General features: G+C 42.6%; 1 protein-coding gene across 3 annotated transcripts in view; it reads right to left on the reverse strand.

Moving 5' to 3' along the window:
• The window catches only part of SRGAP1 (SLIT-ROBO Rho GTPase activating protein 1), a 284751-nt gene extending 272422 nt beyond the window's left edge, over nucleotides 1-12329 (reverse strand). For 2 of the 3 annotated variants that reach the window (XM_058742151.1, XM_058742150.1), the window contains exon 1: nucleotides 11514-12328. In XM_058742151.1, the coding sequence (XP_058598134.1) occupies nucleotides 11514-11580 (67 nt within the window). In that variant the 5' untranslated portion in view covers nucleotides 11581-12328. Of the gene's footprint in view, nucleotides 1-11513 lie in introns of all 3 variants that reach the window. The other variant, XM_058742153.1, reaches the window with a different exon arrangement.
• Nucleotides 12330-22606: the final 10277 nt, after the last annotated feature.

Below are 22606 nucleotides of genomic sequence, written 5' to 3' on the forward strand. Positions count from 1 at the left end.
ACACACTCTCTTGCTCTCTCAAAATAAATAAACTTCTTTTAAAAAATGTGTTATGATATGCCTCCCTCTCTGTTTTTATCTTTTTTGAATGTTTATTTATTTACTTATTTACTTATTTTTTGAGAGACAGAGAGAGAGAGCATGCACACAAGTGGGGAAGGGGCAGAGAGAGAGAGGAAGACACAAAATCTGAAGCAGGCTCCAGGCTCTGAGCTATCAGCACAGAGCCTGATGTGGGGCTCGAACTCACAAACTGTGAGAACATGACCTGAGCTGAAGTCAGCCGCTTAACCAACTGAGCCACCAAGGTGCCCCTTATTTTATTTCTCCTTCCCTTCCCTTCATCTCTTTTGTTTCTAAAATTCCACATATGAGTGAAATAATATGGTATTTGTCTTTCACTGACTGATTTATTACGCTTAGATTAATATACTCTAGTTGTATCTATGTTGTCGCAAATGGCAAGACTTCATTCTTTTTGATGACTGAGTAATATTCCATTATGTATGTATAACATCGTCTTTCTTCATCAGCTGACGGACATTTGGGATCTCTTCATAGTTTGGCTATTATTGATAATGCTGCCATACCCACTGGAGCGTAGGGGTGCCTGGGTGGCTCAGCTGGTTGCATGTCCAACTCTTGATCTCAGCTCAGGTCATGATCTCATAGTTGACTTCAAGCCCTGCTTCAGGCTCTGTGCTGACAGTGTGGAGCCTGCTTGGGATTCTCTCTCTCCTCTCTCTCTGCCCCTACCCCACTTGAGCTCTTTTTTTCTCTCAACATAAACAAACTTAAAAGAAATTGTTTTTGAAAGATTTACTAAAAAAATGTTGGGGTGCATGTGCCCCCTTGAATCAGTATTTTTGTATCCTTTGGATAAATACCTAGTAATGCAATTGCTGGGGTCATAGTGTAGTTCTATTTAAAATCTTCCTCTCCTTCTGCCATGGTCACAGAGTCGTAGCAGGAAACCAGGCTGTCCAGACAATGTTTGCCAATCTCCCCTATAGCAGATGTGGCCATGTGACTAAATTCTCACTCGTTCAATGAATGAAAATTGTGTGTGCTAATTGTGGCCTGGGTTTTAAAACACTGGGGCACGTGCTCCTCAAGACTCCTTTTCCTTCCCATGAGCTAGAACACGGATATACTTAAGACCCAGTTTCAACCAGGGAGACAAGTTCAGTTCCCTAGGTGACAGCAGACCAGCAAGGTGGAGAAAATTCCAGTAATTTAATGAAGCAAAGCAATTCTGATGGACTTGGATCACACACCTTCAGAACTTGGTACAAGAGACAAAGGAAAGAAAGGAAATAAGGGAAATAGGGAACAAAGGGAAGGAAGGAAAAAAGAAAAATCTCTATGTTTTTACATTGCTGTCTTCTAGGGTTCTCTTTAGTATAACAGTTTAGCATTTACCTTAAATAATCCATTGCTCCACAATGTTTCAGGATGCAGAGTTCTGATCCATTCCTGGGAAGAGTGTAAATACCCAGGATTTTGAGAAAAGTCTGACATTACCTAGTAAAGTTGAACATGCTCATTCCTTATGACTCAGTAAGTATACCTAGAGAAATGTACACCAGGAGACACCTATAGGATATTATTATTCATAATAGCAAAAAACTAAAAATAACCCAAATGTCATACCGAATGAATAGACTATTTTTACACACTGGAATAAATACACCAATGAAAATAAATTAACTACAGCTGCACACATTCGTGTGGATTAATCTTAATATCATAATATTGAGTGAAAAATGGAAGTCGTAAGAACACTTAAAATTTTTTATTAGGAAAAATTGTAAACACTCTCAAAAATAAGAGAATAATATAGTGAACCCCACATACTCAATGATTATTAACTCATGGACAATCTTATTTTATCTGTATTCCTACCTATTTCACCTTCCCCCAGATTATTCTGTAGCATATCCTAGACACCATAATTTCACCCATAAATATATCAGCATGTATACTCAAAAGATAAAGATTTTTTATACATGCCAAAATACTATTATTTTAATTTTTAAGTAATATCAATTTCTCAATACCATGAAAACATCTGGTACATGTTCAAACTGCTCTGTATTTTTTTTTACATAATCTCTATGCCCGTTATGGGGGCTCAAACTCACAACCCCAAGATCAAGAGTCGTATGCTCTACTGACTAAACTAAGACTGGTGCCCCTAAACAGCTCTGTATTCTTCATGTACAAACACAACATACAACAAAACCATAAAGGAGGGGCACCTGGGTGGCTCATTTGGTTAAGCATTGGATTCTTGATTTCCGCTCAGGTCATGATCTTGAGGTTCATGGGTTTGTTGGGTTTTTTTTAATGTTTATTTATTTTATTTTTATTTTAATTTTATTTTTTATTTTTTAAAATTTACATCCAAATTAGTTAGCATAGAGTGAAGCAATGATTTCAGGAGTAGATTCCTTAATGCCCCTTACCCATTTAGCCCATCCCCCCTCCCACAACCCCTCCAGCAACCCTCAGTTTGTTCTCCATATTTAGGAGTCTCTTCTGTTTTGTCCCCCTCCCTGTTTTTATATTATTTTTGCTTCCCTTCCCATATGTTCATCTGTTTTGTCTCTTAAAGTCCTCATATGAGTGAAGTCATATGATTTTTGTCTTTCTGTGACTAGTTTCACTTAGCATAATACCCTCCATTTCCATCCATGTAGTTGCAAATGGCAAGATTTCATTCTTTTTGATTGCTGAGTAATACTCCATTGTGTTGTGTGTGTGTGTGTGTGTGTGTGTGTGTATACACACCACATTTTCTTTATCCATTCATCCATCTGTGGACATTTGGGCTCTTTCCATACTTTGGCTATTGTTGATAGTGCTGCTATAAACATGGGGGTGCATGTGTCCCTTCGAATCAGCACACCTGTATCCTGTGGATAAACGCCTAGTAGTGCAATTGCTGGGTCAGAGGGTAGTTCTATTTTTAGCTTTTTGAGGAACCTCCATACTGTTTTCCAGAGTGGCTGCACCAGCTTGCATTCCCACCAACAATGCAAAAGAGATCTTCTTTCTCCACATCCTCTCCAACATCTGTTGTTGCCTGAGTTGTCATTGTGACAGGTATAAGGTGGTATCTCAATGTGGTTTTGATTTGTATTTCCCTGATGATGAGTGATGTTGAGCATTTTTTCATGTCGGTTGGCCATCTGGATGTCTTCTTTGGAGAAGTGTCTATTCATGTCTTTTGCCCATTTCATCACTGGATTATTTGTTTTTTGGGTGTTGTGTTTGATAAGTTCTTTATAGATTTTGGATACTAACCCTTTATCTGATATGTCGTTTGCAAATATCTTCTCCCATTCTGTCGGTTGCCTTTTACTTTTGTGTATTGTTTCCCTCACTGTGCAGAAGCTTTTTATTTTGATAAGGTCCCAGTAGTTCATTTTTGCTTTTGTTTCCCTTGCCTCCAGAGACATGTTGAGTAAGAAGTTGCTGCGGCCAAGATCCAACAGGTTTTTGCCTGCCTTCTCCTCGAGGATTTTGACGGCTTCCTGTCTTACATTGAGGTCTTTTATCCATTTTGAGTTTATTTTTGTGTATGGTGTAAGAAAGTGGTCCAGGTTCATTCTTCTGCATGTCGCTTTCCAGTTTTCCCAGCACCACTTGCTGAAGAGACTGTCTTTATTCCAATGGATATTCTTTCCTGCTTTGTCAAAGGTTAGTTGGCCATACGTTTGTGAATCCATTTCTGGGTTCTCTACTCTGTTCCATTGATCAGAGTGTCTGTTCTTGTGCCAGTACCATACTGTCTTGATGATTATAGCTTTGTAGTACAGCTTGAAGTCTGGGATTGTGATGCCTCCTGCTTTGGTTTTCTTTTTCAAGATCGCTTTGGCTATTCGGGGTCTTTTCTGGTTCCATAAAAATTTTAGGATTATTTGTTCCAGCTCTGTGAAGAATGCTGGTGGTACTTTAATAGGGATTGCATTGAATATGTAGATTGCTTTAGGTAGTATCGACATTTTCACAATATTTGTACTTCCTATCCAGAAGCATGGAATCTTTTTCCATTTTTTTGTGTTTTCTTCAATTTCTTTCATAAGGTTTCTATAGTTTTCAGTGTATAGATTTTTCACGTCTTTGGTTAGATTTACTCCTAGGTATTTTATGGTTTTTCGAGGTTCATGGGTTTGAGCCCTACATCAGGCTCTGAGCTGAAAGTGCAGAGCCTGCTTGGTATTCTCTCTCCCCTCTCCCTGCCCCTCCCCCCCTTCCTGACACACACACACACACACACACACACACACACACACACACACACTAAAGGAAACTATAAAATGGTCATAAATTCTAAAGAAAATAAGGGAATGACTTTAACACTAAATTCATCAGAATTGTTGTGGGGGGGGGGGCAGTCCATGGGATGAAGGAAGATTTGTCAGGAAAAGGGCAACATGGGATTTCTAAGACACTGAAAATGTGTCTAACAGCTGAGCTAACAGCTCAGGTATTCATTTTATTTTTTTAGTTGTGAATAATCATTGTCTATACCTATTTGTATATACATTTCACCAAAAAAAGAAAAGAGAAATTGCTATTCCTAACAGACACACACACGCACACGCGCGCACGTGCATGCGCACACACACACACACACACACACACACACTAGCTGAACTCAAAGCAAAGCAAAACCAAAATATATCACTAAGTTGTAAGCAAACCAGAAGTCTGAAACTGTGCTGTGGACAAATGTGATCAGCAGAGGTTCAAGCCAAAGATCAAGTTTTGCTTGGATTTACTTTGTCCCATCCCCATCCTGAAAGAGGGTGGAGCTCAAGGTGAGATTCTGGCATTAAACCAGTTCACTTCCCAAGGTATACTGCCAAAAACACAGGAAGTACAACATATACCGAGAAGGAAGAGAACCGGAAATTCCTTCCACCATGCATTACAGCCGACTATGTGCATGTGAAGCTCAGCCCCACTCATGCAAAGCAGCCACAACAGTGACCTGCACACCACGAGCACTCTAACTGGTAGCTGCTGGTGTGATTATTTTTCATTCTTATTTCACCATCCTTTTATAGTCTTTTTTTTCAACTATTATATTTCTCCAGGTGCACCTGGGTGGCTCAGTCAGTTGAGTGACTTTAATTCAGGTCATGATCTCCCAGTTCATGAGTTTAAGCCCCATATCGGGTTCACTGCTGTCAATGCAGAGCGTGCTTTGGATCCTCTGTCCCCCTCTCGCTGCCCCTCCACCACTTGCACTCTCTGTCTCTCAAAAATAAATATTTAACAAAAAATAAAAAATAAAAAAAAATAATAAAATATTTCTCCATACCAAAATGTTCTTCAAAAACTGTTGGGGCACCTGGGTGGCTCAGTCGGTTAAGTATCTGACTCTTGATTTTGGCTCAGGGCATGATCTTACAGCCTGTGGGATTGAGCCCCTCACTTGGTATTCTCTCTCTCCCTCTATCTGCCCCCCCCCAAAATAAATAAACTGAAAAAAAAAAAAACTACTGTTAATGACTGCATAACATTCCATGTGTATAAGTTAGTTAACCATCCCCAGTGGAATTTAGTTAACCATTCCCCACTGTTGGACATTTAGTTTGGTTTTAACTTTATGACTTTCTAAAGAAGTTACACACTACTTGAATTCAGTTTAGTTCTGTGGTAATACTTTATTGGACACCCTCCATAATTTTCAATGATCACCATGTTAACTTATACTATAAAGGAATGATAATCCAAATATCACTCTACCCACTCAAGAAATATTTAATAAAGCCCTGTACTAAAAGGTATGAAATATACATAAATAATAAATTCTATTGTCATAGTACTTTCTGTTATATGTCAATTATACTTCAATAAAACTGGAAAAGAACAAAGTACTGTCTCATGAAGAATCAAATTCACAGTTATAAATTAATTCTTCATTTCCATATTGATTTAAAAAATATATTTTTCTCAAGACCCTGAAATTAAACCAGTGACTTGATCCCATGTCATAAGAATCCTTTTTACCACCAGTAAATAAAATCTGCTGACTGGACCACAGTTTTCACTTCCCATAAAATGTCACTGAACAAAGGTAAAGAAAATTTAAAACAAAAGTTGCAAGCCAACACACGGCAGCTCAGGAAGTAGGCTTTTAGGCTCTGTTACTTGGATGAAAAATGACAACAAAAAATCCACTTATAAGCTGCTGGGGATCTCTCTGGTTTGCCTACCACATTTCCCTTTTTATATACGCCATTCCAAAAGTACATGGGACTTTATCAGAATGATTAAAGATTCGCCCACTTTGGGATTTATTCCGGTAGCAGGCTGGTGATTACTTATTTGGATTTCAAAAAGCTCATTTAAGTCAGAATGTAACAAAGAAGCAGTTGAAATATAAAGAAAACTAAAATTAAACAGACAAGGACTAATTTTTACTGACTATTTATTATGTGCAAGCCTGTGACAAAGCTTTCCACAAATCACCTCATTGAAACCTTAGAAAAACAAGAAGGTAAGTACTATTATCAGCCCCATTTTACAGATTTAGAAATGGACTCTCAGAGACCACGCGTGTGATCAGTGGCAGGGCTGGATGACTAACACCAAAATCTGTGCTCTTAAACATGATGTTCTCTTTCCTCCCATCCTGAAATAATAACAGGAGTGCATATATATGTTGCCAACAAAGTAGAAAGTAACTCCAGACCAACAAACAAATACTTTCAAATGATTAAAAGTGTTCTCAAACAACGATCCCTGATCCCACCTTTTACCTCAAAAAATGAAAACAAAAATAGAGTAAGGAGATATACAGTTTACTCTCTTTACCTTAATTTTTAATTGTCTGAACCGAAGTGAAATAGGCAGCATGAATGAAATCAGAAAAGGGTCTGGTGAAGCTACAAAGCAGACTCGCAAACCAGAACCAGAGTTGAAAACGTGTGCCCCCTATATTGGTCAACACTTCACAAGAGTAAGCAAACCAATCTCGATTGCCAGAACTGAGATTTATCATGCTGTAGCACATGCCAACTTGCATCTGTATTTCAGAAGGATGTGTTCTGCTCAAAAATTTCTCCCAAACTATTCCTTAATAGATTTTGAAGTTCATGAAACTAATCAGGGTTTCCGGGCAACGTAACAGGGCTTACTACACTAGCTGGCATTAGTTTGACCAAAATTTCAAGAAAGTTACAATTGTACATATTCACCATATTTTTTCCCCTGATCTTAAGGCAAGCATGTGAAGCCGCTGCCCGCACATTGTGGTTTCTTGAAATGATCTTGGTGAAAAAAACAACTTAGTTACGGCTAATCAATTTAATTAATTCCTCCTGTTAACAGACCAGAGGCGTTGCTGTTCTCTTCTAGGTCCAACTAGGATTCCTTCAATGAATGTAAAGTCTAAATAGTGAAGTGTTCTATCTCCTGCTGTACTTTGTGAGGAATCTAAAAGTAAATCATTGTTCCTGAAAACAAACGACCTGGGTTTTTAGCCCCAGGTATGTTAATTGTGTAACTCTATCATTATGCTTCCTTGCATCGTATAAATGAATGGGTTGGACAGGAAATGTTTCATGTCCCTCCCAGCTATAAAGTTTTAATTCATAATTTAAGTTGTTGCTGTTTTCTATTACAGGTTACGTGAAAGGACATCAGATGCAGACACAGGTTCCATATTAGTGACAGCAGCACTTTTTCCTGTTGAAACCCACTGCATGACATGGGGTCATATCAAATTGAATTGGCATTTCCTCGTGTTCCATCTGCTACCAAAATGTACTATTTGTAGTTCAGGCAGCAGAGTGGTCGAAGAAGAACAGATTTTCTTGGCACTTCCTGCACATATGGCATGTAGATGAGTAGGAGATTATCCCTGAGAAAATACTGCAAATAATAGCTGTCAATTCTTAGCAACTAACAACATGCATTATTAAAAACAAACACAACCTCTCGTTCATGAGTTCCACCTCACAAAATGTGTCTTTTGATTCTTTTGGCTCCCATATGGGAGCTAGTAGTTTTTTTATGTGAGCCACAATACTTTTGCTGCAGAATTCAAAAATTGCATAGAATACTAAAATCCAGATAATCTCCAAACCTTCTGTTAGCCAGTTGTTATGATCTTTTCTACTGCTAAGCTTTTTGCCAGAGATGCTAACAAGTAACAGTCAACTGATAGGAGTTTCATACACTTCTCCAGACAAGTAGCTTTTTAAGGGCCCCCACAAACAAGAGATTAACTTCTCTGGATTCTAAATCTTTGAGAAGTTGACTAACATGCATGAAATAGTCTTTCTTCTCCTAGCTAACACACTCCTTTTAAATTTAAGGGGGGGGGGGTGCCTTTTGTCCCTGATTTAGACCAATCTATTCTTTGATAATGTGTATAATTCACAATTCTACCCCCTCTTACAATTGTGTGCTATGCTTTTCTGAACACGGTTTTATTATTTTTCTGTATTCCCTATTGCATTACATTTTAATTTTCTGAGAACTCAAATAATGTATAGTGCTTGTGAACTGATTATTTTTTTTAAAAAGTGAAAGCAAAGGTGATTCCCACCCCCGCCCCACCAAACCAGGTAGTAAATGAAACACAAAAGGCTTGAAAATTTTTCTAAGTTATTAATTGAATTGAATTGACACGACATCTTAGAAATGAGGGAATCCAAACTCCTTATCTTATAGGTAAGACAACCAAAAGTCAGAAACTAAGTGACTTACCATGACATATCTAACTAGATGTATTTATGGTTTTATACGTAAAATTACACACTGTCACCTATGATGGTTCTTTCCACAGTTGAGAACAGCTCCGGGAAGTCTGTTCCTAAAACATGTGCAGGCAGCCACACTGGCAAAATCCCACATCTGGAGTCACTCCTTGAGATCAAATCATTATCTCAGAAATTCTGAGATACGTGCAACTGGTATCAGGGAAATGGGAGAGAGAAAGAAAGAACAATACTCCAGAGTATTAAGTTTTAAGTCAGAAGGTTAAAAAAAAAAATCACACATAATAAAAAATGACTCTTGAAATCACCCTTACCCAGAGAGTCACCCAGACAGTCCAATACATATGACTTTATTCACAGGGAACAAACCTATGTCTTCTGGGTCCAGCACAGCTGGTTTTCTGTTAGCAATCAAACAGGCCACATTTCTTTTGTTTATCATCAGATGAAATAGTTGGCTGGAATTAAAAGAGGTAGTTGTTCCAAAACCACGTATCTTTAAACAGCACACTAGCACTCTACCAGGGTAAGATGTTCACCCTTAAAGAGGGACTCAGGAAATACAACAGAAAATCAGAGTCCTGCATTTCACATCCCTAGTAAGGAACCTACTGTCACTGCATGGGACAGCTTGGCCTCATGCACTATTTCACGGTCATTTTTGTCCCACTTGATCTTGATTTTGCCTAGAAGTGCAGGTGTACTGGTGCCCTTAAAGGTGTACGTGATCCAGCTCCACTGTATTACCCTATTCCCATAACTGCATATGGGTAGGATGATGTGGGTTAGACATAGGATGTGTGAAAGCAGATAGTCTGGACGCAGGTCCTGATGAGAAGGGCAGGTCAGGTGTCAGAAAGAGTCATACAGCAGCCTCTTTCAGGCTGTAGGTCTGTGTAAATGAGGAAAGTTGAGAGGACTAGGGATCACTTTCTATGGGGCTGAATTTGTTCCAAAAATAATCTTCACCGTGTTCATAATTTTTCCTTGCATTGGATTTGATAGACGCATTGTAAACATTGCAACACATCCCATTTTATTGATTTTTAATCAGTGTAGAGGGCCTGTATCTCAAGCACATTAGTAATCATGTAACAATAGAATTCACATTCTGAAAGAAATTAACCATGAAACTATTTTTCATATAAGGACTTGATCATGGACAAATGAGCTTAGAACAGAAACAACTAAGCCAATACTTGAAAGTGCATTCTGCCAGCAGGTGCTCCAGGCAGCAAGAAAGCCAGACTACCATCCCTCCATGATCTACCACAAAGAGCCATGTGCAAAACCTTGCACAAGGAATGGTGATGAGGAACAAGAGTTCCACCTTAAAATGAAAGGTTGTTCAGGCCGTGCTGGAGTAACATTAAGAGAGGTTCTGCTTATGAAAAAGTTTACCTGTCACTAAGGAAATAATTACTCCTCTGCTATCCTAACTTCCATGTCAATGTAACCAGTTGCTGTAAGTAGAAATTATCTTAATTACAAGCAGTTAAAAATCGGTTCCCTGAACAGTGTTTAGCTTACATCCTTTATAGGGGTTAGCCTAAAGGAAAGCATGAGTCCCTGGGCTTCCACACGGCCTTTGTTGGTGGCCTAGATGAGTGGGTCCAAATCCACCCTCAGGGCATGGAGGGTCCACCAGGTCCTCGCATAGGACTCTGGGCATTTCCACAACTGGACCACACAAAAGAACACCCAGGCTGCTCCTGCCTTTCCCAAGGCAAGTAAGGAGTGCCTCTCTCAGCAGCCCTTTTAGAAGACTGTATCAGAAAAAACACAGGTGTCTGCATAGCAATTGTTATGAACTTTGCAGTGAATATTCCAAAGCACAGCATCAACCTCAACACTCCATCCATTGTCTCAATAGGGAAAATCCACCCAGGAGAGACCACAGAAGATGAAAAAAACAAAACAAAACAAAAGACAAAAAAACAAACACAGCAGAGATAGATGTTCATTAAACACTTCAACAGCAACACAAAATACTTGTAGCAGAGAGAAAATCCATTTTTAAAAACCCAAGGTACATTAAGTAAAAATGCTTAATCAACCTTAATTAGGTTCCTTCATTAGTTGACAATGTAAATGGACTGAAACTACCACTTAAATATCCAAACCTTCATTTTACATGCCAGTAGCTTCCAGCAAATGATAAAGCAATACTCCCGGGTGAGTGTGGAAGATGGCACTGAATTCTGGCCCATTGTAAAGGAGGAGTCAGATTCCACTAGTCCCCGCTTGGTTTAACAGCCAGGCTTTCAGGGAGCTGTTTTCTAAACGGCGGACTCGCCCTAATAAATTAATAGCGAACAACGTAAAGGTCTAAAATCGTCTGCACTCAATGAAGCTCCGGATCACTTGATGTCCAGACTTCAGGAAAATGATTCCTTGAAAATAACGTGACAAAGATACCAGTTAAAAAGAGTAACGAGGAGGAGGAAGAGGGTAACTGGCCAGCAACCACGGCTGCCGCCTGCCTCCCGTGTTAAGTTGCCCGTCTGAAGGTGGTGGTTAAGTTACAGCCAGTTCTCTCTCTCCTGGAGGTGCGCTCTAGGAGTCGGAGAAAGCCACCTGGTTTCCAGCTCCCCGTGGGCTTGACGGGACGGGGATGGGCTTGCATGAAGCCCAGGGTGGCTCAACCAGAAGCTCTGGCTGTCCCTCACCGCCTTCCTCCAACGCAGACACCAAGTTAGAAATGCAACTCCTCGAGCACAATGACAAGAAGGCACACAAAAGGAGCAAGGCAGCCGCTCCCATCCTTACCTTTGACTTGACTTTCATACTCGGCTATGATCTCTTTGTCCTTCTTGAATCTGCTCGGAGTGGACATTATCCAGCTGTTCTGGGTCCGCTTTCAATGGGCAAGTTCTGTTCGGTCGTCACAAACCAGTCTCCTTGGAGAGGCAGAGAGTTGTACTCCCACACACGGGGAACCCGGAGGCAGCACCCACAGGAGGTAAAGGAGGAGGAAGACGAGGAGGAAGACGAGGAGGCGGAAAAGAGGAGCGAGCCGAGGACTAGATTAACCCGGGCGCCGGCACCATACTCTCCGCTTCGAGCTGCCGTCGGTGATCCGAGAGTGGGGGAGGGGGGCCTCGGGGCCGGAGAGGCCCGGCGCGCAGGCAAACTCCCGCGAGCCAGCGGCGGGGGGCGTCTCCCTGCCCACCCCACCCGGAGCCGGCCACTTCCTCTACGGCCGCTGGGCGGACGCGGGGTTCGCGCCGGCGCTCCGCACCATTGTTACAAACCCGCACCGGGCGCTCGGGGGCAGGGCCGGCTCTGGAGGGCGGACGCCGCGACCCTCCCTTCCTGCTCCAGCCGCCGGCTCCGCCGCTCGAGGGTCCCGCCCGGGCCGGGATGCTGCCGCCGCGGACGCCGCTCCCCCGTCGGCAAAAGCTGCCGCTAGCGCCCGGGCGGACGAGAGGAAACGTAATCCTAGAGCGAGTCCCTGCTGCCGGGCCGGAGGGCGGCCGCTGCGCGGTCTGAACGCGTCCTGGGCGCAGCACCGGCGGAGTTTAGATCTCGACAGCCGGCGCCGCGAGGGGCCTCTGTCTCCTTGGCCGCGGGGCGCCGACGCTACCTCTTTCTCCCCGTCCCGCTCTCCGCTGCTGCCCCCAGGAGGCCGCCGCTGCCTTGCACACTCGCACGCGCACCGGGAGGAGCCGCGCCCCCGGCGGCCGCAAAGTTGCCGGCGCGCACACGGCCCGCGGCTCCCCGCGCCCAGAGAGCGAGCTGCGGGCGGCGGCGGCGGCGGCCGGACGGGTCCCGCGGGGCCTGGCGAAGAGGGGCAGGGCTCGCGGGAGGGGCGGCGCCGTGGCCCGTGCCCTTCGCCCTCGCCCCGCTTGGTAAGGAAGCGCAGGCTCGTCCGGGAAGATGGATGCCTCTCCCGGCCCCCCCGCGGCCCCGCCCCGCGCGCCGAGCCCTGGCGGCCGTAGGCGACGCCCCCCGCGCCTCGCCGGGCTGGGGCTCGGCTACTCTCGGCGCGCGGGGCAGACCGCAGCCTCAGCAGCTGGAAAGCCCCTTCCCCACCCGGGCCTCCTGGGGTCGAAGCAGGGGGTTCTGGAGGGGCTTTCTCCAGAATCCATCGGAGAAATCGAGAGTTGGAGCTCTCCACGACGGGAGGGGATGTGACTCCAAGACGTTGCACCCCAGTAGGAAAACTGGAGGCTCACTGAATTGTGAATGACTTGGCTGCTGAAAATCAAAAGAGGGTGAAGCTTTTCAGTGGAGATGGAGAAAAATACTCATCTGGAACACAATATTCTCCCCATCCTGGGAGTAGCTCTAGGAGCTAGGGTGGTGGAAAAGGCGTGGTCCAGCTTTCTCACGGACACATTTACCACTTGGGACCTTTCCTTTCTCCTTTCCAATCACCTCGCACATAGTGAGGGTCTGGTTTATCAAAGCGATGTGTTCAGAGGCGTGTCCAGTATACAAATGTTTTCCCTGCAAGATCTAAACAGAGTAGGGATTTTTTAGACTTTGATCATTCATTCATGTATCCCGTGATAAACTTTCACGTTCTTACTGTGGGCCAAATACCAAGCTAAGAGCTAGGGACTCCGAGGTCAGGTCCCCGCTCTAAAGGATCTCAAAGTATATCGTATGTATGTATGTATGTATAATAATACTGTAAGAGAAGCACTCCTGGCTTTGGGAGTCCTGAAAAGGAAAAATGGGCTGCAAGAGGTTTGGCAAAAAGTGATATTTAAACTGAATTTGAAGGATAAATAGTAAGCAGTTTGCCACCTCAGAGAGGGAAGGGGTTGCGTTCCATGGGGAAAAAGGAACATCATACTTTGGGGCAATTGGAAATACAGTTACAAGATATCTTCCACTAAAATACCAGATCTCTGATAGGTGAAAAACATTTTGAAAATTTTTATATATTCCAACTGATAGTCTGTGCAGGTTGTTTTTAATTGTGCAGCTTTTAAAATTTAATTTTTAAACAACTTTTTTACATTATAACAACAGAATACAGGAATAAATTGTTTTTATTTTTTTAGAAAATTTTTAAAAGGCACCTAGCTGGTTCAGTCAGTGGAGCGTGCAACTCTTGATCTCAGGGTTGTAGGTTCAAGCCCCAAGTTGGGTGCAGAAATTACTTAAAAATTAAAATCTTTTAAAAAATGTAACTTTTTTTCCACAGTGCCAAAACAAGAGGTTAACTGCAGAACCCCTGACTGTCCTAATTTCATGTGGAACTAACTGTCTTATGTAAGAGTTGGGTGAAAAGCCAGAATATCTAAAGCAGAGAGGCTGGGAAGGAAGGTCAAGGTGAACTGGGAGAGGCCTCCTATACTGAGCTTTTAGACACAGTTCTGCAGACAACAGTGAACCTTTTAAGTAGAGTAGTGTCATGGTCACATAGGTGTTCTATAAAGATAACTGTTGGCAGTGTGGAAGGATGGATTGGGCATAGGAAGAGAGAGACCAGAGATAAGCAGCTTACTTTGGTGATTATTGCAGGCAAATATAAATGTGATTCATATCATCCATCCATGGTGCTATTGGATTTATCTTATATTTGCACTTGGGAAGTACAACTTGGCAATACAAAATGCAGCCCCTAGAAATGAATTATTAGCTGGAGGTAGACCTGAACCACTGTGGTAGGCACACGCCCCAAAGACTGAGTGCTCAGAGATGAATCCTAGCTCTGCAGTTTTCCTGAGTGAGCTGATAAAAATTACTGCACCTCTCCAGGCCTCACTTTCCTGTCTGTACAATGCGTTAATGCCTAGCTCCCGGAGATTTGGTAAGGACTTACTGAGATCATCCTTTAAAGTGCTTATAGCAACATCAGACCATTGTACAGACCCAGTGGATGTTAGTTATCTTTGTGATTATTATCTCAGTTTTAATCTTCTTTGAAAGAAAGGTATTTAAAACTCAGAGACAGAGGGGGCAGGGCACCTGGCTGGCTAGGTCAGAAGAGTGTGTGACTCTTGATTCCTGGGTGGTGAGCTCAAGCCCTATGTTGGGTGTAGAGATTATTTAAATAAATACAACTTAAAAAAAAAGATTAAAAAAATAAAATCAGAGATAGTCTCTTAAATATCTTTGACTTCATCATGTCCAATAAACCATCAATAAACGGTTTTGAGTGTTAATGCCCTAATATTAGTAAATCACTGTCTTACTGTTGTTGGAAATTGGGTCCCATCCACTAAAACAAAGCATTTTGCATACATTCTTAAAAGAACCCTATAAGGTAGATACCATTGTCCTCATTTTACAGATGAGAAATTAGAAAGCCCAGTGAAGGCCTGGCTGGGCCAGAATTCCAGCCCATATCAGCTTGCCTCCAAAGTGGGTTTTCCCAATTGTTTACTCTGCTTCCTGTGAACTGACGGTTCTTTAAACTTATGAAGCAGGTTCATGTACAGTGAAATGCGTGTGACTAATTCACGGTTTGCCCTCTGTGGATGTCTTCTGATCCCACCATGCAGCGTGATTAACAAGTCAAATGTTCTTTTCATAGTTTTCTTTTTTCAGGTTCTCCTTATCTTTCCCATACTCAAGAGCCCACTTAGTTCACAAAGCTGGATATGGAGACTGCCTGGGACTTAAAATCCAGAAAGCCAGGGTGAGCCAGGCTTGGAGACCAGCAACTGTGATTCTAATTCTGTGACTTTGCTCCACCTTGCGGTAGCTGTTTTCTTAGCTACACAACAGCGACGGCCCCAAAGCTCACTCCTCTCCTGCCACACTCCTCTGTAGGGGCACGTGAGGAGAAATGTACAGTGCCTGATAGTAGGATCCCTGCTACATATTAATCCGCCCTGTCATCTAGTATTTGCCTTTCGGAACCACTCCAGATATCCCGAAGTACTAGTTAATGGACCATCTGAGCATATATCCTGGGAGTAGTTAGGAATATCCACAGGGTCCTTGCAGCCACAAAATAAACCATGCACCTTGCTACGGTACCACTTTGGCCCAATCCTAAATAACTTAAATCATTTTTAGAAGTTCAATACAGGGGCGCCTGGGTGGCTCAGTCGGTTGGGCGTCCGACTTTGGCTCAGGTCACGATCTCGCAGTCCGTGAGTTGGAGCCCCGTGTCGGGCTCTGTGCTGACAGCTCGGAGCCTGGAGCCTGGAGCCTGCTTCGGATTCTGTGTCTCCCTCTCTCTCTGGCCCTCCCCTGCTCACACTCTGTCTCACTCTCTCTCTTAAAATTAAATAAACATTAAAAAAAAATTTTTTTTTAAAAGTTCAATACAAATGCATTAAGGAGTTAATGCCAAATTCACACAATTCTTTTAGCTATAGTTTCAGTGTCTAAGAATTTCATGTCTGAAGTAGGCCATCCTACCGTTCCCCTTCATGGAAAGGATACCTTCTCCTCTGCCTGCCGAGATGGAAAAGTGGGTGAAGCCATGCCAACATCCTAGGTTTTAGGCTTTGATCCAGCCAGAGCATCAGAACAGCAACTGTTGGCCATGCACGTCTTATGTTGTCTTAACTCTGGGACCCCTTGGCTTCTCAAACTGCTTGCAGTGTTTTCAGTGAATCACATGTTGGTATCATGCCCGGGGCAGTGTTTTATAAAGTATGATCTTACCATTGATCATCTTCATCAGAATCACCTTAGGAGTCTATTTAGAATTCAAATATTCTGCACTTAAAGACATATTTCTCAACTTCAATATGCATACAAATCACCTGAGAATCTTGTGAAAATAAGGTCCTAATACTTTCTGGAGTGAGGCTTGAGATCCTCCATTTCTAATAAGCTCCTAAGCCATGCCAATAATGCTGTCATAAAGGCCACACTTTGAAGAGCAAAGTCTCATAGGGTCTGAGTTTTGGGTGAGGAGGAAGTCCCCTGGTAATTCATATGCATGAGAATCTTTGCCCAAGGTCGAGGGACATTAAAAGAATATCCTTACAAAACACTAGCTACATTTACTCAAGGAATGTTGATAACATGGTCAAGGTTTTGTTTTGTTTTTTTCAATTGAATGTATCTCTAAGAAACTACTGTTTTGGGGGCACCTGGGTGGCTCAGGTCATGATCTCACAGTTCTTGGATTCAAGCCCCACAAAGGGCTCTGTGCTGACAGCTCGGAGCCTGGAGCCTGCTTTGGATTCTGTGTTTCTCCCTTTCTCTCTCAGCCCCTCCCCCACTCATGTTCTGTCTCTCAAAAATAAAAAAGGTTAAAAAAAATTAAGAAACTAGACTCTTTTCTCCTCCAAGATAATAAAAATTTTGTTTTAACTTTTTCATCCGTAAAATGGGGCTGATTATTACCTTAATAGGTTTGTGGTAGGGAATGAATGCAAAGTGTGTATAAAGCACTTAGCACCAAGCTGGGCACATAAGTGATAAACGTCATCATCCTTATTATTATTTTGGTACCAAAAGCTAACTTCCAAGTTTACAGCAAAAACACTGCAGTTATGGAGGATCTTTTGGTGTGTTTATGTGTGTCTATTTACCCCTTTGTTTAAATCTCCTATGTTAATTGAGAATTTTGGGGGTTTTAATGGGATTGTTTTGTAATTTATTAGTTTACTGTGTGTTTGCATTTCCTATACACTACCTCAAATCTTTTACAGAATGGTCTCTACAGTCTCTTCAATTCTAACCAACAAATATTCATTGAGTATCTATTAAGTTGAACCATATTACATTGCCGATATTTGACAATTTTTGACATAAAAGATGGCAGTGTTATATGATTCCGTGTATGACTATGAGCCCCACAATCTGCAACTGGCATAAATTAAATTCAACAACAAAAACCTACTTCCCAATATCCAAGTGAAGGCTCAGTTGAACCCTACCCACGTCTAGGGAAATCTCACTCATTCGCAAGTTGGAGGAGTCCAGTAGAGTTTGCCAGGTATTCAATCAAGAAGTATTAATCATTGTTTTAAAGGAAACTTGGCCCATAATTTAGCAGCAGCTTGTGGAAATGGACTGTATAAATAGCCATTTTTCCCTTCCCTGGCAACACAGTAGTAAAGACAAGCTGTCAGAAGATCTTGCCAATTTCATTCTGATGCACTTCCCGGTAGAGAAGAGGGTAGAATGTAACAATAAAGGTGAGTTTAGATGAGGCCCTGGAAGGGTCAATGCCAGAGATCCTAAAAAGAGACAGCAGGAGAGAAAGGATAGAAGAGAAAGAGAAAGAAACTGAAGGTCACAGGGAGAGAAAAAGCAAAAGAGAACAACAAAAACGAATGAAGCTTCTAAAATGTTCAGTTGTGTAATTTAACTCTTCTCCACCCAAAACACTCCTCTCTGATTTTCAAGAAAACTCGTTATGGCTAAAATACATGAGGGCTTTTAAATACCTTCAATTTTCTTTGAATAAAATTGCCTTAGAAAAATATTATCTGCTTAAAATCACCTGTTCCCATTTTGCACAAATCGTTATTAAAATAGAATTTGCTTTGTTTAATCTCATCTTCATAACTTCCAAACACCCACACATAACAGTCTTCTCATCAGAGTTACTATTTTCTGCATTGAAATTCTACTACAACTTCCCATGTGGCTGCCGCACAGTGTAAGCGGAATATGAATATTCAATGAGCCCACCCTGATGAAAGTATTAAATCCCATCATTTATACAAAAAAAAAAAAATGGTATTATTACTCAGAGGAAAACAGCCAAAGTTAGACAAGAAATGGCAGCTGCAATTCAGTTATCAGAATCAGAGATGGATTCGTATGTAGAGCAAACCCTAACAAAAAGATTTGTTATACCAAGAAATACATGTATCTCTAATGCTTGTATTTTAGGAAATGAATAACAGACCCCTCCCCTTCTTCCATTATACTTTAGCAGCAGACATTTTAAGGCTGCCTAATTTCATCACCTCTTTTACAGAGAAACAAGTCTATATATATATATGCTTCTCAGGAGCATACCAGAGAAGCCAAAGGCTGGTAAACAGAATCCTATTTAAATATAATGGAGACACTCGCCTTTAAAAGGGTCTCAAGGTACATAGTCTTTTGTAAAAACAAAGATGATTTTTGAAAAAGGATTACCATCTGGGAACAGGAAGTCCACAGATAGGCAATTGAGGGTTATATGTGTCTAGAGCTGAGAAGCTAGGGTCTGGGACCTCAAAGGGGAAAAAGGACAATTCACAGGAAGATAAAAAGAGTAAATGCCTGGCAAACAAATATTTGCTGGGCCATACACAAACAAAAGAGAGAGGTATTTTAGCAGATTTAGCTAAATTCCTCCATGTCTACCCCACCCAGTTCACATTATACTGTAGTTATCTATGGGGATAACTCCCGTCCTGGAGCAGGTCCTCTATCTAAATTCCTTTTGGGATAGTTAGGGGGAAGAACAAAGGTTTTTCCGGAACCTTCTGTTTCTTAAAAATAATCAATCTAAAATAATCCGCCAGCCAAAGAGACATATTTGGGGATGACAAATTTTGCCTCTCTACCCCCCTTCTCATGGCACCCTAACATCGTGTGCTTCCTTTGGCCAGAGCACTTGCTAGGCTACTTTCTCATGTATCTGTCAGATCCCACCTGTGGGATTGCTTATCTGTGAGTTGATGGACTATGCTCGCATTAATACTGTTCCTGACATAAACTAGATGCTCAATAAATGTCTGTTGAAACACATGACATCCTTTGACAAATTGCATAATTTGGAAATTGTTTTGCTTTCAGAGGGAATTCCTTGTATTTAGGAATCTTGCTTAATTATTTTTGATGAGGTGAAATTATTAAAATGATGCGTGACCAGTGAAAGTAAAAGACAAAGAGCTCTAGACACTCAGAAGAGAGGAAGATTACCTTTTTGCTGAGCCACCTTAGCTGAGGTCTCTGAGAGTAAGAGCTGTTAGGTTTGAAGCAGCTGATGGGTATTTGAAGGAGTCCTGGGTTTAGAGGCAGAAACCTGGGCTTGGGTTCCATCTCTGTCACTGTACTCTTTGACCATTGTTTTCTTGGCTAGGAAAGGGGGGCAAGAATATGAGACTTCATAGCTGTAGAGAGAGAGAGATAATGCATTCGAAATGGCGTCATGAGGTTCAGAGCTGTATACAAAGTGCGATCAGGAAAGACAGCCTGGAAGGGCCGGACTGAGTCAGCGACAGAGGCTCCAGGCTGTCCAGGCAGTAGGGCATCTCCTGTGAGGGTATATGACGAGGCAGCAGACCCTTCAGCCACCCACGCTGGGTGTGCACTCACCAAATGCAAACTGGAATTGCTGGTTTCCTGAAAGTTCCAGTCCAGTTGCATAAACCCAGGGCAGCCTAGATCTAGGAGGCACTAGGGTTTCCAGATCCATCTGTTTCCCCACTCTAGGCGCTGCCATAGCTGTGGATGAGTGCCAGAGATCACAGTGGGGTGCAGGGAGGCAGAGCAAGTAGCCACCCAAGTGGTGGGACTGAAGGGCCCCTGAGAAGCATTTTTGGCCAAAAAGGATCCCTTACTGGCCTTTCTTTCCTCAGTGCTTGGGATTCCTGCATTAGTCAATCTTTTTGATGGGACCTGGAATCCAGTTTGGAATAAAACTGTGACAAGGTCTGTCTGTTATTCTTTTTAAAAAAAAAATGTTTATTTATTTTGAGAGAGAGAGCATAAGCAGGGGAGGGGCAGAGAGAGAGAGGGAGAGAGAGAGAATCCCAGGCAGGCTCCATGCTGTCAGCGCAGAGTCTGACTTGGGGCTCGATCCCACTAAACATGAGATCATGACGTGAGCCAAGATCAAGAGTCAGATGCTTAACCGACTGAGCCACCCAGGGACCCCTGTATGTTATTCTTAAAAAAAATTTTTTTTTAATATTTATTTATTTTTGGGAGACAGAGTGCAAGCAGGGAAGGGGCAGAAACAGAGGGAGACACAGAATCCGAAGCAGGCTCCAGGCTCTGAGCTCCAAGCTGTCAGCACAGAGCCTGACTCAGGGCTGGAACCCCTGAAGCTCGGGATCATGACGTGGGCCAAAGTCGAACGCTTAACCCACTGAACCACCCAGGTGCCCCTGCATGTCATTCTTTTTAATGATATATATTTTTTAACGTTTATTTATTTTTGAGACAGAGAGAGACAGAGCATGAGTGGGGGAGGGTCAGAGAGAGAGGGAGACACAGAATCTGAAACAGGCTCCAGGCTCTGAGCTGTCCGCACAGAGCCCGACGCGGGGCTCGAACTCACGGACCACGAGATCATGACCTGAGCCAAAGTCAGAAGCTCAACCGACTGAGCCACCCAGGCGCCCCTGTATGTCATTCTTCACTGGGGCTCCTGTGGTTTTTTTCTCCAGAACCACAACATCGATAATAATAACGGGCACCTGGCTGGTTCAGTCAGTAGAACATGCCAGTCTTGATCTCGGGGTGTGGGTCCGAACCCCATGTTGGGTGTAGAGACTACTTAAAAATAAAATCTTTAACTAATGATAATAATAACAGGGAACACTGCTTCAGAGGTGCACGGGTGCAGTTCCAAGCACTTTACGGAAATAACTTATTTAATCCTCATCACAACCCTGTGAGTTTGGCACTATCACTGTCATTCCCATTTTATAGTGAGAGTATCAAGATCTAGAGGGTGACAATTCTTTCCCAAGCATGTATAGCTACTAAGTAGCAAAGCTGGAATCAGAACCAGGGCAGTCCGGCTCCAGAGTCTAATACGTAACCACTATGCTGTTGACTATATATTTGTGGCAATGGAACAGAATATGCAATAGTTTTCCACTTCCCTATTAACAAATTGTTTTTTACTTCAAGAAATTGTGTTACTTAGTTTTTTAATGTTACTGTTATAGAATAGGGGGAAGCCGTGCCTGGGTGGCTCAGTCACTCAAGCACCTGACTCGTGCTCTCAGCTCAAGTCATGATCTCACGGCCTGTGAGATGGAGCCTGGCCTCGGGCTCTTCACTGACTGTGCTGAGCCTGCTTGGGATTCTCTCTCTCCCTCTTTCTTTCTTTTTTTTTTTATGTTAAATATAATTTATTGTCAAATTGGTTTCCATACGACACCCAGTGCTCATTCTCTCTCCCTCTTTCTCTCTGCTCCTCCCCCATTCAGATGACTTCTGGGCAGACCCATGCAGGTCCTTGCAGGAAGAGAAGCTGACAGCAGCCTTCCCTCTTCTCTCTCTCTCAAAATAAATAAATAAACATTAAAAAAAAAAAAAAAGAATGGGGGGAAATAACCCCTCCCCTCAGCAGTTCCTGTAAGATCAGGGAATCGTGATAGATGTCACTATTTAGCCCACAGTCTCCTCTGAAGAAAGCAAAAAAAGAGGCCAGAAAATCTCCCAGTCCCTTCCCACAAAGAATATTATGCCTTCTTTTGAGGGATCACCCGTATATGCATACAGTGGCTCAGAGGCAGATGGAAGACAGCTCCTCTCTCCTCTGCCCCCAAAGACTATGTGAGTGTAGCCAGGTCCGAACGCTGGACCACTTGGACCATTGCAGGCAGAGAGTAGGAGAAGAGCAGGTAATACCCAGGGTTCTTAGTGCTCTTATTTCAAGAAGTAAAGGAAAACTGAAACCTTTGGCTAGTATCTGCCTTTTTGTGTCCCTTAATTTCTATCTAATTATAACTGAAAAAAAAAAAAAAGTCTGGCTTTGTGTGGGAAGGCACCCCTAAATCTGGTGGATTCTGAAATACTTGGTTCCTGCATTAGTTACGGTTCTCCAGAGAAACAGAAACAACAGGGTACAAATACAGAAAGAGATACACTATGAGGACAAGGCTCATGTTGTTACGGAGGCGGAGAAGTCTCACGACCTGCCATCTGCAAGCTGGAGACCCATGGCAGCGGCGGTGAAGTTCTACCCCAAACCCAAAGGCCTGAGAACCGGGAGCACCGATGTCTGAGGACAGGAGAAGATGGTTGTCCCAGTT

The sequence above is a fragment of the Neofelis nebulosa genome, chromosome 8, assembly GCF_028018385.1.
Source record: "Neofelis nebulosa isolate mNeoNeb1 chromosome 8, mNeoNeb1.pri, whole genome shotgun sequence".
Classification (NCBI taxonomy): Eukaryota; Metazoa; Chordata; class Mammalia; order Carnivora; family Felidae; genus Neofelis; species Neofelis nebulosa.